The 16,960-nt window shown below is 57.2% G+C and overlaps 3 protein-coding genes and 1 long non-coding RNA gene across 7 annotated transcripts; 2 read left to right on the top strand and 2 right to left on the bottom strand.

Moving 5' to 3' along the window:
• Window positions 1–1,072: 1,072 nt before the first annotated feature.
• On the bottom strand, window positions 1,073–8,162 carry CPXM1 (carboxypeptidase X, M14 family member 1). Of its 2 annotated transcripts, none has more exons than XM_060613894.3 (14): window positions 7,776–8,162; window positions 6,224–6,376; window positions 5,890–5,999; window positions 5,626–5,765; window positions 5,433–5,523; window positions 4,662–4,812; window positions 4,488–4,576; window positions 4,007–4,130; window positions 3,727–3,923; window positions 3,467–3,646; window positions 3,086–3,383; window positions 2,764–2,903; window positions 1,531–1,633; window positions 1,073–1,432 (listed from the first exon to the last, which is right to left on the bottom strand). In XM_060613894.3, exons 1-14 carry the CDS (start codon window positions 7,945–7,947, stop codon window positions 1,191–1,193), a joined length of 2,190 nt encoding a protein of 729 aa, XP_060469877.1. In that variant the 5' UTR covers window positions 7,948–8,162; the 3' UTR covers window positions 1,073–1,190. The 2 variants fall into 2 exon arrangements, with proteins under 2 accessions (XP_060469877.1, XP_060469869.1); XM_060613886.3 differs by having other exon boundaries at window positions 6,224–6,385; window positions 7,776–8,137.
• A 4,452-nt stretch (window positions 8,163–12,614) lies between these two features.
• On the bottom strand, window positions 12,615–15,580 carry LOC144615892 (uncharacterized). The gene is made up of 3 exons (XR_013554566.1): window positions 15,506–15,580; window positions 14,981–15,262; window positions 12,615–12,875 (listed from the first exon to the last, which is right to left on the bottom strand). It is a non-coding gene; the product is annotated as an uncharacterized LOC144615892 (long non-coding RNA).
• CA3H20orf141 (chromosome A3 C20orf141 homolog) lies at window positions 14,284–15,156 on the top strand. The gene is made up of 2 exons (XM_060628831.3): window positions 14,284–14,806; window positions 14,883–15,156. Exons 1-2 carry the CDS (start codon window positions 14,544–14,546, stop codon window positions 15,121–15,123), a joined length of 504 nt encoding a protein of 167 aa, XP_060484814.1. The 5' UTR covers window positions 14,284–14,543; the 3' UTR covers window positions 15,124–15,156.
• On the top strand, window positions 15,193–16,332 carry TMEM239 (transmembrane protein 239). 3 transcript variants are annotated; one of them, XM_060628833.3, is made up of 2 exons: window positions 15,193–15,282; window positions 15,850–16,332. In XM_060628833.3, the coding sequence occupies exon 2, from the start codon at window positions 15,861–15,863 to the stop codon at window positions 16,317–16,319; it is 459 nt and encodes a 152-aa protein (XP_060484816.3). In that variant the 5' UTR covers window positions 15,193–15,282; window positions 15,850–15,860; the 3' UTR covers window positions 16,320–16,332. The 3 variants fall into 3 exon arrangements, with proteins under 3 accessions (XP_060484816.3, XP_060484817.3, XP_060484815.3); XM_060628834.3 differs by lacking the exon at window positions 15,193–15,282 and adding an exon at window positions 15,619–15,701 and having other exon boundaries at window positions 15,785–16,332; XM_060628832.3 differs by lacking the exon at window positions 15,193–15,282 and adding an exon at window positions 15,631–15,716.
• Window positions 16,333–16,960: the final 628 nt, after the last annotated feature.

Here is a 16,960-nt window from a genome sequence, read left to right as displayed (position 1 = left end):
AAGCTCTCCTCTGAACTGCAGGGCGGGGGGGGGGGGGGGGGTGCGCCTGGAAACCACATTTTGTGGGCTTCTTTGCAAGCTAGGGTACAGTTAGATTTTTCTGAACATTTTATTTAAGTAACCTCTACGCCCAACATGGGGCTGGAACTCACGACCCCGAGATCAAGGGTTGCACGCTCCACTGACTGAGCCAGCCGGGCACCCCAGTTACAGTTAGATTTTGCCAGTGGATTTTGTAGGTCGGAAATTAGAAAGTGGAAGGAAGGAAGAAATTATTCTGCTTCAGCCTCAAGCCATGACAAGTGATCATGGCAAAGTGGCTGCAAATGGTAAGTGGCCTGATTTTCAGGTAAAACTCCTTTCTCTCTTTTTCTCATCCAGCTCTTCCAAAACCTTTATAGCCAATGCCCAGCGTTAAATTTTCCTCTGCTTAAAATACCTAAGCGGGCTATTTCCCTCGCAAGACTGACACATAATTTGCCCTTCAGTCTGAAGGAAACGAATCAAATCTTGTCATTTACCAACACCCTCCAAAGAGGGCTGGTGGAGCAAATTCTAATGTCCCCCGCTGTTCTGTCTTCCTCGTCTTGTCTCTCCTTGGAGCTCTCGGTCCATACCCCACACTTGGGCCGCCTCCCATCTAACCTCCGAGAACCTTCCCATCTGTTGCATCCTTGACCTTTTGAGTCCCTGCCGAACTGCGCTGCCATATTTCACACCCACGCATGTAATCCCGTCTGTGCTCCCACAGCATGGCCCGCACCGTGCCAAACTGTCCCCTCTCTTGACGGTGAGCCCCAGGAGGCTGGGAGGGCACTGTTTATCCTTGACACCTTGCATGCTTGGGTCTGCGCACTGCAATGGTTCCTGCTGCAGAAGCTGATTGATGGAGGAGTTGCTCTGGCAAGCCCTAGGTTCAAGAACCCAGGCGGGATCCTCTTTCCACACCATTTCTCCAGAAGTCATCTGATGAGAGCCTGCCAGCGTGTGTGGACTAGGATCGGGGAGGAGGGGAAGCCGAGGCCTGGCCCAGGGGCGGGACCTGGGACACAGAGACCGCAGGAAGGCTGCCTGAGGTACCAAGTAGCTTTAATGAGCCTCAGCACCTCTCCCCCCACTCCGTCCCTCCCGCTTTCAGTTCTGGACAGGTCCAGCCTGCCCAAGGCTCTGGGGCTGTTCACCTGGAGGTGTTAATTCTTCTGCCCCCTCAGGCGCTCCAGACGCCTCCGAAGGTCTGGGGGCACTTTGGCCCCGGAGGCGAGCAGTTCTCGAAGTCTTTGTTTGGGAGTCTTGGTGAGGTGGAAATTGCAGGGCACTGGGCCCTCTTCAAAGGTGACCCGGCAGCTCCTCGTCACTGAGTGATAGCCCTCAGCACTGGCGGTCACCATATAGTCCCCTGGGGTCAGCAGGCGCCAGTAATCCCCGTCCCATGCTGACAAGAGTGAAGGTCACGATCAGGATCCAGTGATCCTCAGCTTCTGACCCTGCCTGAAGGCCTCCCACACCTCCGCCATCCCCTCCCCGACACACCTGTCGTTACATCGTGGTTAATCCCGTCCACAGAAATGACAGCATCGGCAATCCCGAGTTCTGTGTCCTTGTCCCGCACAACTCCGGCAATGCCCACTCGCACCTGTGCGGGAAAAGGCTATCAAAACCCTTTTCTTTCTGCATGAGGTGTGACCTTCACCTCATTTTCCAGCTCTGTTCACGGCAGACTTGACGATGGCATGTCTATGTTCCTAGGTGGCAATACCCTGGTAAAAGTAACTCCTGATGGGGGCACCTGGGTGGCTCAGTCGGTTAAGCGTCCAATTTCGGCTCAGGTCACGTTCTCAGTTCGTGCGTTTGAGCCCCACATCGAGCTCTCTGCTCTCAACACAGAGCCCACTTTGGATCCTCTGTCCCCCTCTCTTTCTGCCTTTCCATTGCTCATGTGCATGCTCTCTCTCTCAAAAATAAATATATGTTTTTAAAAAAAAGCGGGGGTGCCTGGGTGGCTCAGTCGGTTAAGCGTCTGACTTCAGCTCAGGTCACCATCTCGCGGTCCGTGAGTTCAAGCCCTGCGTCGGGCTCTGGGCTGATGGCTCAGAGCCTGGAGCCTGCTTCCGATTCTGTGTCTCCCTCTCTCTCTGCCCCTCCCCCGTTCATGCTCTGTCTCTCTCTGTCTCAAAAATAAATAAACGTTAAAAAAATAAAATAAAATAAAAATAAAAAAATAATAAAAATAAAATAAAATAAAATAAAATAAAATAAACTCCTGATGGATAAAATGCATCTGGACTGGGAGAACTACAAACACCTGGTAGGAAGGCTCATCTTTGGGTTTCCCCAAGTTCAGCGACCCTTGACATAGGGCTTGTCATTTTGGAACCTTTGGAAACCATACTCACAGAGCCATCACAAGGGATATAGTTCCTGTGGGATGTGACGCGTCTATGCCAGGACACCCCCTGCACTTGAATAATAGGTCTTTTCTGAGAACAGCTCTCCCAAGACAGCTCTGGGACAGCTCCGTGGACCCGGGTCTATACTGCTGTGCGGTCTACACCTCCCGGCTGATGATGTCTGATGCTGCCCTGCCGGCAGACTGTGCTTTCAGTGCTCTAACCCTCCAGGTCAATCTGATACCAAGTGTGACCCAAGGCCTCTGTGAGTCAGCACGTCCGGTTGGACCCTGGAAGGCTCCCCCTGGTGGGAGCTGCAACCCTACACGGACAGCAGACCACGGCAGGCCAGGGTCGGGGGGGATTCGGATCCAACCTGCTCCAGGTAGGTGAGGAGGGCATCTTTGTTGTTCTCCCACTCCTGGGGCAGCTCGTTCTCGTGAGGAAACTTGTCACAGGACAGCTCCACGGTGACCTCAAAGCAGTTGGTGTGCAGGTAGCTGAAGTCATTCATACCTAGGGTGGCCATGCATACTGGAGCCTAAGTGGGGGAAGGGAGCCCTGCCCGCCTGGTAGCCCTCCTCTGTGAGACACTTCCCGGAGGGATGGTCAACACCGCTGCTCTATGCGGACCGAGCAGACTGTCTCACGGGGACAGGGTTCTGGGGCCAGGGCTAACTCTACCCTGAGGCACATACTCCCGGGGACTGTGTGCCAGTCAGCGCCGTTGATGATGTTGCCGTGCAAGGAGAAGTCTTGGCTGTGGCAGGGTCGGCGGTCTGGGTCCTGCATGGCCCGGTTAGTGCCAGCATAGACGGTGCTGAGCCAGCGGAATACGGCATCATCCGGGGTGGGCGTGAGTTCACGGGCAGCCCACGGGGTCCGGGTCATGTCGAACGGGTAGGACACCACGAGCTCACCCCCGTGGAGGTTGGCGCTCAGCACAAAGGGGATCCGCTCCATCCACTCGATCACTGCCCGCGTTTCGGGAGCCACCTAGACAGGGTCAGGTGGGGTGAGGTGGGAGACAGAGACAAGAGCCCCCCGACGACCCTCCGCCACTTCCCCAGAATACTCACGGTGGCGTTGGGCAGGGTGTAGTAAGTGGGCAGTGGCAGGTGATGGTTGGGGACGGTGTCAGGCACTAGCCCATCATCCTCTGCTTCCCACAGCGGTGTGTTGAGGTCAGCAAAATTATGGTTAAGGTCAATGCCCTGCTGGTTCCAGCGGCCCTCTGCCCAGCCTACCAGCTCCGAGCCCTGCCAGGGAAGGGGCCTGTTCAAGCCAAGCAGGCATCAGGGCAGAAGGAGCGGGGTGGCCCTCATGCCAGGCGGCCTACCCGGCGAAAGGCAGTCTCATAACCATCAGGGTTCATGGAGGGCAGCAGGTGAATACGTGTCTCGGTGAGCAGCCGGGTCACGCGTGGGTCCCCTCGCAGGAACTCACGGCACAGGTACTGCATCAGAAGCAGGAGCAACTCCCGCCCCAGGGCCTCATTCCCATGCATGCCGGCCACATAGCGCACCTCAGGCTCTCCTGGGAACACAGGGGCTCCACGTGGGCTCGCGCCCACAACCCTTCCCTGTGCCTACCTCTCCCTGCCCAGAACCTGCCAGTACCCAGCTCATGTTGGCCAGGGTGGTCCGACATTTCCATCACGTACAGCTTCAGGCCCTGGTGGCTCTTCCCAATGCTGTAGATGCGGGTGACGTTGGGGCACTGCTCGTTCACCTGCTTCATCAGCTGGGGGGGTGGGCAGGGGCAGAGTATAGCACGGCATGGGGCACGGGAGGATTAGACCCAAGGGTCAGACCACATGAGGCCATGGAAGGGCTCACAAAACCAGCGGTGGCCCACACAGATGGGGCACCATGGCACCAAATAGGACCAGAGCAATAGCAGACCAGAAGGAAGGGTTAGGATGAGGGAAATACCACAGCAAAGCAAACCGGGGCAGAGTTTAGGGGTCAACGGGCGAGAAGGATGAGACAGTAGGGGGAGTAGGGACATGAGGACAGTCATAGCAGGTTATGCCCTCGTGGGAAGGGGACCTGAGCTAGGCAGCTCCTCCCTTCTGGGTCATAGGAGTTCATGTCTGACCTTCCTCATGGCCTTGTAATTGTGATGCCGGAAGTCCAAAGGATCAGAGGATCCCAGTGCAGGGGCCTTAGGGAATAGGTCGTTAGGATCTGGTGGAGAATGAATTCATGGTCAAGGGGGAGTCCATGGCGGAGGTTTTTACCCTGCTCATCCAGCCCTTGTCCGACTGCCCACCTGAGACAGGGCAGGCCAGGATCTCTGCCCGGAGGCAGGAATCGCCTCCCTGGAGCCAGGTCTGGGGCAGCAGGCGAATGAAGCGGGCCACCTGGGGCTCAGGCAGGAGGTTCAGCACCGGTGTCTCTGGGTCTGAATTGGCAGGAAATACCTGGGGGCATCGAGTCCTTTAATGGGACTGCTCAAACCCCAGCAGCCTGGCCCGGAAGCAGAGAAGGAGCTCAGGCCTCTGAGCTCACCACCAAACCCACCCTGGCGGGCTTGCCTGGAGACCTGCACTCTCTGTCAAACACAGACCACCCGCCCACCTCTCCTACCCCCTGCCAACGGGCCGCTCTAGGCAACCACGCTTTCTGGCTGGGTCGCAGCTTATTAGACCAATATGGCCCCATCGCTCAGGAACAGCCAATCCTAAAGCTGACCAGGCCCCACACTGTAGCCTGGTATAAAAAGAGGTCCGTCAGATGGGAAAGCCAGAGCGGCGGGGAGGTGAGAAGTGGCGCAAGGGTCTGAGGCCCATCGACCAGAAAGGGTGTTCCAGCAGGAAGCTACAGCATGAAGCAGACCCACCCCGTGGAGAAAGTATCTGGGGAGGAGGTAGGCATATTCCAAAGCAGCTTGGCCCCAAGGCTGCCTGGTGGGTGCCACGCATCTTGACAACAACCCCCTTTCTCCTGGGATGCTGAGTGGGCTTCTGTTCCTTGACCTCAGAGGAGCCCCAGCCCAGCCTAGTACCCTACAGTGGGGCCCAGCCCCCATGGGACCACTCACCGCATCCATCCCACTGCTACGGTTCCTGCTCCCCCACCACGTCCGGCTGTCATTGCTGAACTGGACCTTGTATGATGTGACCCAGTCGTACCTGGCAGGAGAGGTCGGGAGAGATCCTCCGTGGCCTCGGGACTCCCACCCCAACCCTCCCGAGTCTACCCGTGACTTCCTGGACTGGGCTAGCCTGCCTCACCTCCAGACAGAGTTCCTGCCCTGTGTGATAATGCCCGAGAAGCGGGTGGGGCGCCTGGCATCCACCTGAAGCCACGGCTCAGCATCCTGAGGCTCAGCACACCAGGCCCCATCATAGAGATCACCATCCTCCAGGCCTGACTGTGGGCACAAGACATGGCCATCAGACCCAGGTGAACAGTATAGGGTGGGCCAGGATGGTGCCTGGAGAGGTGCAGGGAAGAAATTCCTAAGGGTTGCCCTAATTGGACCCAGGACTGCTGACCTGGATGTTGAGCCGTCCCCGGTGTGGTCCAAGACCAAAGGACTGGCTGCTGGATGCCTCGAGCTGGCTATCTGAAACTCGCAGGGACTCCAGACCCAAAGGGGGGCAGCCTGGGGCAGGGACAGAGCAGTGAAACAGGACCAGAGAGAGAGAGAGAGAGAGAGAGAGAGAGAGAGAGAGAGAGAGAGTGGTCAGGGCAGGTAGGAAGCCGAGCCTACGCTTGCCCATGTGCTGGGCGAGCTGGGACCATGCCTTTGCCCATGAGGCCAAAGGTGATGTCAGTATGTGGCCCATGGGCTGCAAGTTTGGGCAGGGCCCCCCGGAAGGGCAGTACCTGGTTCCTTCTCCTCTGGGAGGTCAAGGGCTCCCGCAGGGGTGGTGATCACTGGAGGCCCGGTAGTCACCAGTGGTCTGGGTCTAGTTAGCTTCTTTCTTTTCTTTATAATGACCTTTTTCTTCTTGACGAAGCGAATCCGGACGTGCTGTTCTGAGGTCCCTGGGGACCAGGGAGGCACATCAGGGCAGATGGAGTGGTCTGCCAGCCCAAGAAGCATGCAAGCCCATAGCAGCACCCCCACCCCCGACCTCAAGTATCTAAAGACCTTAGCATGGACTTGAAGTCTGACCCCCACCTGCCTCTCCCGGCACGTTCTTGGCTTCTTCTCCTTCTTGACGTGACTACATGTTTGGCCAGCCTCATCGCTGACCCTCCCCAACGGAGAGCTACACCCAGCCACTGGGAACTATTTGGTTGCTCCAAAGAGCTGAGTTTAGTTCTTTATCTCCAAGCCTTTGCCTGGGCTGACCCTCTCCATCGCACCGTCCCCCACCCCTGATCTCATTGCCTAACTCCCATTCTTTGAATTTCAGCCCAGGAGCCTTCCTCAGCTCCAGACTTAGTCTCATGCTCCAAAGCCTCGGTGCTGCCTTTATCGCTGCATCTGCCCTCTGGGCTGAGATGTTCCGTCCTCAGATTCATGTTTGTCTGGGTGCTCAGGCTTTCCAGGGCTGGCCTGTGTCCTGCTCGCCCTCAGCACAGGGCCTGGAACACGGCAGATGCCACTAGCTCCCCACGCACCCACGCAGGCTCTACAGGTACCTCCAGAACGGGCTGTACATTTTCCTATCTGGTGACCTATGCCTTTCCACATACTGTTTCTTCTTCGCTGCTCTCTCTTTTTGGCTCTTCCTAATTCAGAGATATCCACCCTTCAGGACCCAGTTTCATTTGCCTCCTCTGAGAAGCCCTCCTGGGGGCCATCCCTTTGACTTCCTCCTCTACCTACTCACTTCCGAAAAGTCAGGAAGTCAGGCAGCCTGCCTCTCCCCTTCCCCTGATGGTGCCCCTAGCCTCCAGGCAGCCTCAGCAAAAAGCACTCTCCCAGCCTTGCTCTCCTTCTTTCCTTCCAGCCCCTGCCCTTAAGCTCTCTCTGTCCTAAGTCTGATTCTGCACCATTTAGTCTCGGTGCTTTTGTCTGTGCCTCTTTCTCCCCTTCTGCTGGCTCCGGTCTCAGTTTTCTCATCTGTGAAAAGGGAAGGTTTGGGGCTGAAAGAGGCAACATCCTACTGGCTCCAGTCCCAGGACCGCTGACTTGGTCTGGCCGGGAACTAGGGCTGCTGAGTCAGCAGCCGTAACAAGGGGCAGGGAGGAAGGAAGGGAGGAGTGTGTGTGTGTGTGTGTGTGCGCGCGCGCGCTGGGGAAGGGTCGGCACACAAGCTCCAGGCAGGGAGTGTGTGAGCGTGAGTGTGTGTGTGCGTACGTGTGTGTGTGTGTGTGTGTGTGTGTGTGTGTGTGTGTGTGTGTTGGGGAAGGGTCGGCACACAGTGGACGGGAGAGTAGGGTGACCGACTAGCCCGAGAAGCGGGCCCTCGGTCCGGGCGCTCACCGTTATTCTTCCCCGAGGGCTGCTGTGCCGGGTTGCTACTCGGGGCCAGGGTCGAGACCGGGGCCTTGGTGGTAGCGGGCGGCGCGAGGCCCAGCCCGGAGGCGCCGGGCGTCCCCAGACCCAGATCGACGGCAGGCGCGAAGGTGGCCAAGGCGAGCAGGAGACCCCACATGGCTGAGTCCAAAGGTGCGGATGCGCGGGGCCTGCTGCGGTCGGTGGGTTTGTCTCTTCCTGCCGGGCGCTCGGGAGCCCCCCGCCCCTTCCTGCCGCCGCCGCACGCCCCCTGCGCCTCCGGCCCGCCCACCGCACGCCCGCGGGCCTGGGACCCGGGAGGGGAGGGGTGGGCAGGGCAGGGCCCGGGCGGTGCTCCAGCGACAGACCCCGGAGCGGCCGCCGCGGGCCTCCGCACCCGCCGACCCTGCCCCGCCCCCTCCGGCTGTCCCGAGCTCACCCGCCCGGCTGGTGCGCTGCCCTCTGGGGTTTGTACAGCCCCTCGGCACCCCTGATCCCACTTAATCCTGTGAGGCGCCCGCCCCACAGTGGGCACCTACATGGCGTCACACACCGTGCCAGGAGCTTTGCACGTGGCCTCTCGATCAAACCTTGTTTTACAAACTGGTAAACTGAGGCTCAGAGCGCCCAACTGACTTGGCCAAGGCAGCAAAGCTGAGAACTTTGGGGAGGAAACTGCTACCCGAGAGGGAAATCCACCCAGAATCAGAGGCCCCCTGCCAGAGTGGATGGGACAGAAAGACGGGGGGGGGGGGGGGGGGGGGGGGGGAATAAGGCGCGGGGTGGGGCGGGGGCGGAGCGCGGGTGGGGGGAGGACTAGCCCTCCAGCAATCTTTCCGAAAGACCACTCGAGGGGCCCAACCAGAGGCGGTGCTTCCCACCGCCATCCCCTTCTCCGGCCCCGCCTCTCTTCTCTCTTCCTTCCCCCTGCCCTCCCCTACTCCTTTGCTCACCCGGCTGCCACGTTCTGGGTTTACATAATCCGAGGAGAGGAGCGGGAGTCGATACCCAGCGGGCTGGGGCCGTGGGTGGAGGGGCCGAGGCCTGATGCGCGCGCGTCCGGCCCTCCCTGCTGCCTTCCCCACAGCCACCTCAGTGTCCTCCCCGGGGCCAGCAGCCCGGGGTCTCTTGCTGGCTGGTTGCCCCGGATCCCGGGATTCCAGAGCGCAGGCCCTTTCCCATTCCCGCTCCCCAGCCCCCTCTGATTCCTCCACACCAGATCGCCTCCCAGAAGGAAGGAAATGCGTCCACTGTGCTCCTCTGGGCAGTGTTTTGTCTTTGCAAGGAGCCCGCCAGGGAGATACTGCCATCCCCACCTAAGAAGCGATGCCCAGAGGTGGCCAGGAATCCTCTGGAGTGCGTGCCGCCCTGAGCAAATATTTTTTGCAGGGCCTCTATCTATATAAACACTTTGTATCACCCCCAAACCATTCTGGCGGCCCAGTCTCACATGATCCTTCCCAAGAAATACCCCACTGTACCCCTGGAAGTGACCCAGCACCAAGGCAGAAGCAAGTCCTGGAGCGCCTCAAGGCATCTGCCCCAACCCAAGCATTCTGGGTGGAGAGTCCCCAGAACGGGAGTAACTGGGTCAGAGCCCGCACGGCCTCACTTCTGCCTTGGAGCGCCCGCCTGGGAAGCACTGCTGGGTCCCAGGCACCAAAGGGGATTAGAAAAACTCAAGGAAAGGCGCCAAAGCCAAGGGTTCCTGAGGCACGGGGCTGGCCAGATCACGGGCAGAAAGACAGTACTATACGCTGAGGCTTCTTTGCCATGGGAGGTCAGGACAGGCTCCCGTGGAGCTAGAAGTGGGTCTGAACAGGTCCTGAGGGCTGCTCCCTCTTCCTCCAAAGCCCAATCTGGCCACTTCTCTGTCTCCGACCCCAACCTCACCCAAGTTTGATAGACGGGTGTGAGGGGCCACCCAACTAGGACATCTCAGCCTTCTGAGGCTCTCACCCACAGTTAAATCGGGTCAAGTTCTGGGGCATCTGGGTGGTGCAGTGGGTGAAGCGTCAAACTGTTGGTTTGGCTTAGGTCATGACCTCATGGTTAGGGAGTTCGAGCCCCACCTCGGGATTGGTAGTGAATGCTTGGGATTCTCTCTCCCTCTCTCTGCCCCTCCCCCACTGTGTTCTCTCTCTCTCTCTCTCTCTCTCTCTCTCTCTCTCTCTCTCCCTCCCTGTCTCTCTCCCTCCCTCCCTCCTTCCCTTAAAATTAAAAAAAAAAAAAATTTGGTCAATTTGCTCCTGCCTTAAGTCCCTAGGGGTTTCACCGGCCAGGCCCTTATGACAAGGCTCTTCCCTACCCACACCTTTCCCCTCTCATCACCCTGGGCTCCTCTGGCTCATATTCCTCCAGCCACACTGGCATTCTAGCAGTCCCTCCAACACATCAGGCCCATCCAGCCTCAGGGCCTTTGCCCTGGCTCACCAAATTTGCATCCTCATTCTACAGATTGCTTTTCAGTGTCACCTGTTTCCAAAAGCCTTTGCTGACCATTCTGATGAAAGCAAGCCCCATCCTCCACACCCACTCTATCCTCTCACCCTGTTTTATTATTGTCTTCAAGGCAACTCAACATTTTGAGATTATCTTGTTTTGTTATGTGTTCACTGTGTGGGTCCCCACCCCCCAGCAAAGATAAGCCACACTCCAGAAGAGCTTCTTGTACCCATATGTTCAAAGCTGCACCTCAGGACCTAGAACAGCACCTGGTCCCTAGTCAGTGCTCAAAAAGTATCTGTGTAGGGGCACCTGGGTGGCTCAGTTGGTTGGCGCCCAACTTCGGCTCAGGTCACGATCTTGCGGTTTGTGGGTTCGAGCCCCGTGTGGGGCTCTGGGCTGACAGCTGGCTCAGAGCGTGGGGGTCTGCTTCGGAATCTGTGTCTCCCTCTTTCTCTGACCCTCCCCTACTCATGCTCTCTCTCTCTCTCTCTCTCTCTCTCTCTCTCTCAAAAATAAATACTAAAAAAAAAGTATCTGTGCATATATTCAAGGTTTAGAGAGACCTTGACCAAGCAGGGCTGAGGGGAGCTGACTCTCCCCAACAGTGCAAGGTTCTGTAGGAAGGAAATGGCAGACCACGAACTGGGGGACATTCCCCCAAAGGGACTGGCTGGATGGGGCATGCTGACCACCCCTGGCTGATCCCTCAGAGGCTCGGATCTGTGGGGTGCTGATACCTATTGTGTCCCCTGTGCCCCCTCATCCTTATTTTCACCTCTTACCCCTTGCCTTTCTGCCCTGTAACAACCTTCAGGGCCCCTTCATGTCCCTCCATGCCCCCCCCCCCAAACCCCTCAGAACCTTCTATGCTCCTTCATTAGTTCCTCATCGCCTCGCATCTGCTCCCAGCTCGGCTGTTGCCTTCGGCCCTTGCCACTTGGGTACCTGGAAGCAGGTTCTGGAGGCGCAGCTCCAAGGTTTGCACTGAGGTGCTCCACTCCTGCCGGCTCCCCAGGGTGGTCAGGTGGCTGGAGGTGGAGAGGAGAGCTGACTTTGGTACCGCACAGGCTTAATTTCACACCCGCCTCTGCTGTATTATTTTGTGTGGGTATCCTTGGACAGTCCCTCGCTCTCTGAGCCTCTGTTTCCTCATCTGTAAAATGGGGACAATAATATCTTAATCTCAGGGTTTTGTGATGAAGCGAGATAATGTGCAGTTCCCAGGGGCTCCTAAACTAACCAGATGAACTGAGGGTGGGAGAACAGCTTAACACAGCCCTCTTATTCCCCCATGCATGGATGGAATAAATCAAGAAAAGAAAGGAGGCCATGTGTCTGGCTGCAACAGTAGAGAAGTAGTAGAATCTACTGCCTGCCTGGGCCTCCTAATCTTCTGTCCCTGATGCGGGGGCAGAACTCACTCTGTACTAAGTGCTCTCCCTGTGATGGAGGTGAGCCTTGATGGAGACTGCCCCCCCCCCCCCATGGCACCTACATGCACTAGGAGGCATCTCCCCACCTACCCGTCGTTTGCTCACCACCTCCCCCCAGCTCTCTCTCTCTTTTGTACATCAATGTCTCTGAGAGCCCTCCTTCTCAAAATGTGGCAGAGGACCAACAGGACCGGCATCCCCTGGGAGCTTGTTAGAAATGCAGAATGCCAACCCCAGACCTGCTGCATCAGAATCTGCATTTTAACGAGATCCCCAGAGGAGTCAACCCCAGGAGGCTCATGTGCACATTAAAGGCTGAGAAGCACTAGATGGAGATTTAGAGCACCTCCATCTAAAATGCATGAGATTCACAACTTTCAAGTTGGATGGTGTTTGAGGCTGTCACCGGAAATCCTATCTCAAGCTACAAGAGCACATCCAGGTAACATTTGGAAGTTGGTATTTCGTTCATCCCGGGAGGGTATGTTCCTGACCTCTACAATATGACCCTCCATTAATTTTCTTTATGTTGAACTACATCATTTTGACCAAAATACTACAGAATATAGTTTTAAAGGTAAATCACATTTTAGGCTTGCAATAGAAGACTCTTTTCTATGCTTCTGCATTTCTCCTTGTATTTATCTCTATGCTTCTATTGCTACCTCTTAATTTTTCTAGGTCTAGATGTTATCTGTAGATTTCCTGCTATGGAATTAAGGATTTCGCTTTTCCTACCACCTTCCCCCACACATACATTCAAGGACACTAACACACTTCTTCCATCTTCCCAAAGAGCTAAATCACTGGTATGGATATTCAGGGCTTACCTTGTGGCCATGTAAATATTACTGTTCAACTTTTTGTGTTCCCTGGAGTTAGTGATTACTTTGTTTTATCATCTGCTTGGTTTTCTGGGCACCAATGGATAATTTAATCCCAAAGCAACCAGCGGAACTGAACATTTATTTTTAGCATATCTAAAAACCGCAGATAATCAATCTCATTTTCTTCTGGAGACATCCCTCCTGGAGCATCTTGCTTTTGAGTCCAGGCTGGGTTGTTTGCTTTCTTCACTGGGAAGCACAGCTGACATCCTGAGCCTTTCTCATCATTGCTTTCCTGTACTTAGCCTCATTTCTTTAGTCTCGTATTGTCCTTGCGGTTTAATGCCTGATTTTGCTGAAGCACATCCTCCGGCAGCTTTCTAGGAAAGAGTGTATGCAAGGTCAAATTTTTGAGAACTTGCATGGCTTACAATGTCTTTATTCCCTTCTCGTATGTGATAATCATTTGGACAGATACCTGGGTTTAGGTTGGAAATAATCTTCCCTCAGAATTTTGCAGGCATTGCTTTATTACTCTGGGAAGAACCAAAGCAAGAACCACCAGTGAATGGTCCCAAGGGCCAGCAGCGTTGGCTCTATGCACTGTTGAGCCCATCACTTCCAAAGATGTCAAGTCCACCAGGCTTGAGTCTTTGGACAGGGCCCACTGGAGGCAGATATGAGATACGCCACCTGATTCTTTTTTTTTAATGTTTATTTATTTGTTTTAGCGGAGAGAGGGAGAGAGAAGGTGGATACACATGCATGCAAGCGGGGGAGGGGCAGAGAGAGAGAGAGGGAGAGTAAGAATCCCAAGCAGGCTCCACTCTGTCAGCGCAGAACCTGTGGCAGGACTCGATTCCACGACCCGTGAGATCACGACCTGAGCCCATGCAGAGAATCTGGCTGCTTAACCAACTGAGCCACCAACCAGGAGCCCCTGGTGCCTGATTCTTGCTGTCTCCTCTCCTCGGGGCTCTATGGCCACTGTCCCCTTCTTCCCCCACCCCATTCAGTTTTCCTTCAAAGTATGGTATATGCACAAGGATTCTGTTCCTAGTTATGATCCGCTTCCACTCTTGCCTCTCAAGTCACTAAACCGAGATGCGGTGGAACTTCTGTAACCACCACCCACTTACAGATTATCATGGGAATAGGGTTTTGGTTTTTTTTTTTTTTCAGATGATCAATCTCTTCCTTATCTGTCCATTTTCCTTAATTTCATTCTCAGAGGGTAGCTTCAACCTCCAGTTTGGGGGTTCCTATGATGTAGCCCTCTTACATTCACGTTATCTATGCCATTTCTGGAATCCCAGTATCTGGGACACTTCCCACAAACCACAGGGCTGAGAAACAGCCCCCTCCTGCCCCACCCCTTAGCAGTCTGGTGGGAGCCCAGCCCCAGAAAGCCTCAGGGAACTTCCTGGCAGAGCCTATCTCTGCACTCCAGGGTTACCATCCTGAAAATTCCCCCACGGGGGCCCACAGGTATCACCCAGCTCTCAGGGGAGAGAGAGCTGCCGACAAGAAGATTGAATGATTGCCCCTGGACACACAGCTCTGGGAACCCGCAGGAGAAAGAAAGCAGTCCTTCCTCTCGTGCTCAGCTGCCCATGTGATGATGGGGTTAGAATGCCTTCCTGGTAACTCAGATCCCCACGGCGGGGGGGGGGGGGGGGGGGGGACGCCCTAGGGCAGAGAATTCCCAAAGGCAAGGGCAGAGAATTCCCAAAGGCAAGGGGATGAGTCTTCATTCTCAGAAATCACTGACTCCCTTCTGGCTAAGCGTATGAGGCCCAAACCAGCAGCAGCCCCCCTCTCTGCCCCAGGGCCCCACCTGGCAATAGGTCACAATGCCCCAGCTGCCCCATCCCAGAATAGCTGACTGAAACGAGAGGTGAGGAGGGTTTGGTGGGTGGGTGTGTGGGGAGGGGGAGATTCCCACCGAGCTCACCCTTGAGTGTCTGCCAGGGCCCCACTCCCTCCCACACACCCACTCCCCACACTCGCTCCCACATTAGTCCTTCCTGTCACCTCCACCTCCCTCCATGACCCAGCTCTGCTTACCCAGGCCCAAAGCCCTTGCTTATCCTATCCCAGTCCCTCCCAGGGGCCTGGGTGCGGGGGAGGGGTCGTGTAGTCCAGTGGGTCCACGTACGTCCCCCTGGGGCCCTAACCTGGCCCAGCTCCTCGACAGCGTTCTAGGGCTGGGGGCACTGGGGCTGACGATTCGGACGGTCTTTTCCACGGCTGGGCCAGCCTTGCTGCTGCTGCTCCTGGTCAGTTTCCTGGCCTTCGACCTGCTCCACTGGTAAGTGCGCTGCAGCCTGGCAGGCGGGTAAGTGGTCACCTTCTAGAAGCCCAGAGGCCACCTGCTCTCTCCACAGCCCCGCAGACGCCCCCGGGCCACAGCACACACTTCTCACGGGAGGCCGGAGTCAGGGGGCCGGTGAGGGTCTGGGACAGCGGGAGGCTGTCCTCCTACCTCCGGCAGCGGTGGTCCCAGGAAGACTCAGCCCCCACGAGGCCCTGCTGCTGCTGCTCCTGGGCCTGGGGTTGTTCCTGGGAGCGCGCGGCGTGCCCATGGCCCTGCTCGGCCTGGCTTTCTGCCTCCATCCTTGGATCTGAGTGCCCTCCAGAAATACACTGGCCATGCTGCTTCCCAGGTCTCCTTTCCTCCATCCTGGGCTGAGCACACAGGAGCGTACCTCTGAACTCAGGGGACCTCCGGACCCACAATATGGACAGTGGACACCTGGGTCTGAGTCTGAGGACAAGAAATAGAAGGTGAGATGAGGGACAGGGAGCGCAGGACAGGATGTGGCAGCCATTTCCGAGCTTGTGGGTTGGGGTTGGCCATTCTGGCCTCCTCTGTGGTTCCAGAGAATGGGCGTCCAGAAAGACGGACAAGAGAGCAGAGTGGGACTGGATATCAGGTAGCAGGGTAGGAACGGGGATCCCGAGGGGGCTTCCCGCAGGAAAGCCTGGGAATCTACATCTGTGGGCTCACCCCATGCCCCTGCCAGGCTGGAGGGGCCATGGAGAGGCTGCGCAGCGGCTGGCTCCTCTCTTGGCTGGACTCCACCCCCTCCCGGGTCACAATGGGGAACCCCGGGGAGGGGGGGAGGGGGGGGAGGAATGACAGTGGGGGCTCGACTCTGGCTGCCAGGCGGTCCTGAGCGCTGCAGGAAGCAACATGACTTAGGGGTTTCTGCCCAGAGGTAAGATCCACGCCCCAGCTCAAAGCCCCACCCCACCCACGCTGGTACCCTCCCGACCCCTGGACCCCCACCTGCCTTGAGGTCCCAGGCATCTCCAGGGCTGCTTCTGCAGCTGGCCTGGCCCTCTCCCTAGGTGCACCAACCATGATGCCGCAGCCCCAAGTGGAGACAGATGCCATCGGGGCCGGCGAGGGGCCGCAGCAGGCAGTGCCCTGGTCGGCCTGGGTCACGCGGCAGGGCTGGGTGCGCTGGTGCAGGTGCCACGTACCTCGGAGCTGGGCCCAGTGGTGGACCACGTCGTGCTGGCGGCAACCATTTCAGCGTGTGCTGAGGGGTCTGGAGGGGATCCTCTACCTGCTGCTGTCGCTGATGCTGTGCCACGCGCTCTTCACCACCGGCTCCTACCTGCTGAGCTCCTTGTGGCCTGTCGCGGCCGCAGCGTGGAGCCATCTGCTGCCAGCTGTCCTGCTGCTGGTGCTCAGCGCTCTCCCGGCCCTGCTCTTCACCGCCTCCTTCCTGCTGCTTTTCTCCACGCTGCTGAGCCTCGTGGGCCTTCTCACCTCCATGTCTCACCCAGACTTCGCTCAGGACTCGGACCAATAGAAGGGCAACCCCATCCGCTGCCTGTGTCTGTTGAGCCCTGGCCTAGGGCCTGAGGCCCCGGGGTGGGGGTGGGGGGGGGCAATGGCCTCAGCAGGCCCCGGACGACCAGTCCCTAGCGCTGCTCGGGCCATAGGTGATGTTGCTAGAGACCAGAAGGTAGACTGGCCTGACCTCCGGGCACCTCCCTCAAGCCCAGGCTGCAGATACTTGTTGTGGGGCGTCAGGGACTTTGAGAAGAAGGGACAGGGCAGAAGGCTTAGCCAGGGGCTGAGCTGGGCCAAGCCATCTAGAGCTCCCACCAGGGTGGAGTGACACCACCAGGGCTCCCTTAGCAACTGGCAGCATCTTTTTCTTCCAGGTGCTCAGCTGTCTCAGCTGCAGACTCATTGAGAACTTCTAGCTTGGTATTCCTCACACTTACCCCCTCTTTCCACTTCCCCAGGCTCTAGAAAGGGCCCGCGGACAGAAAGCTGGCCGAGAAAGGGCTGGCCAGAACCCCCATGAGACCTCAGTGAACTCACTTCCTAGTCCTTTCTGCCCAGGCACTCCCCACTCCCTAGACCTCCTACCTTCTGCCTCAGTGCACATCTCTAAGCGGGCCAACTAGGGTAGTGAGGATCCCAAAGGGTACCCGCGCTAAG

Source organism: Panthera onca, chromosome A3 (genome assembly GCF_046562875.1).
Source record: "Panthera onca isolate mPanOnc1 chromosome A3, mPanOnc1 haplotype 2, whole genome shotgun sequence".
NCBI lineage: Eukaryota > Metazoa > Chordata > Mammalia > Carnivora > Felidae > Panthera > Panthera onca.
The sequence above is the reverse complement of the archived record's forward strand: the minus strand, read 5'-3'. Positions and strand labels throughout refer to the sequence as shown.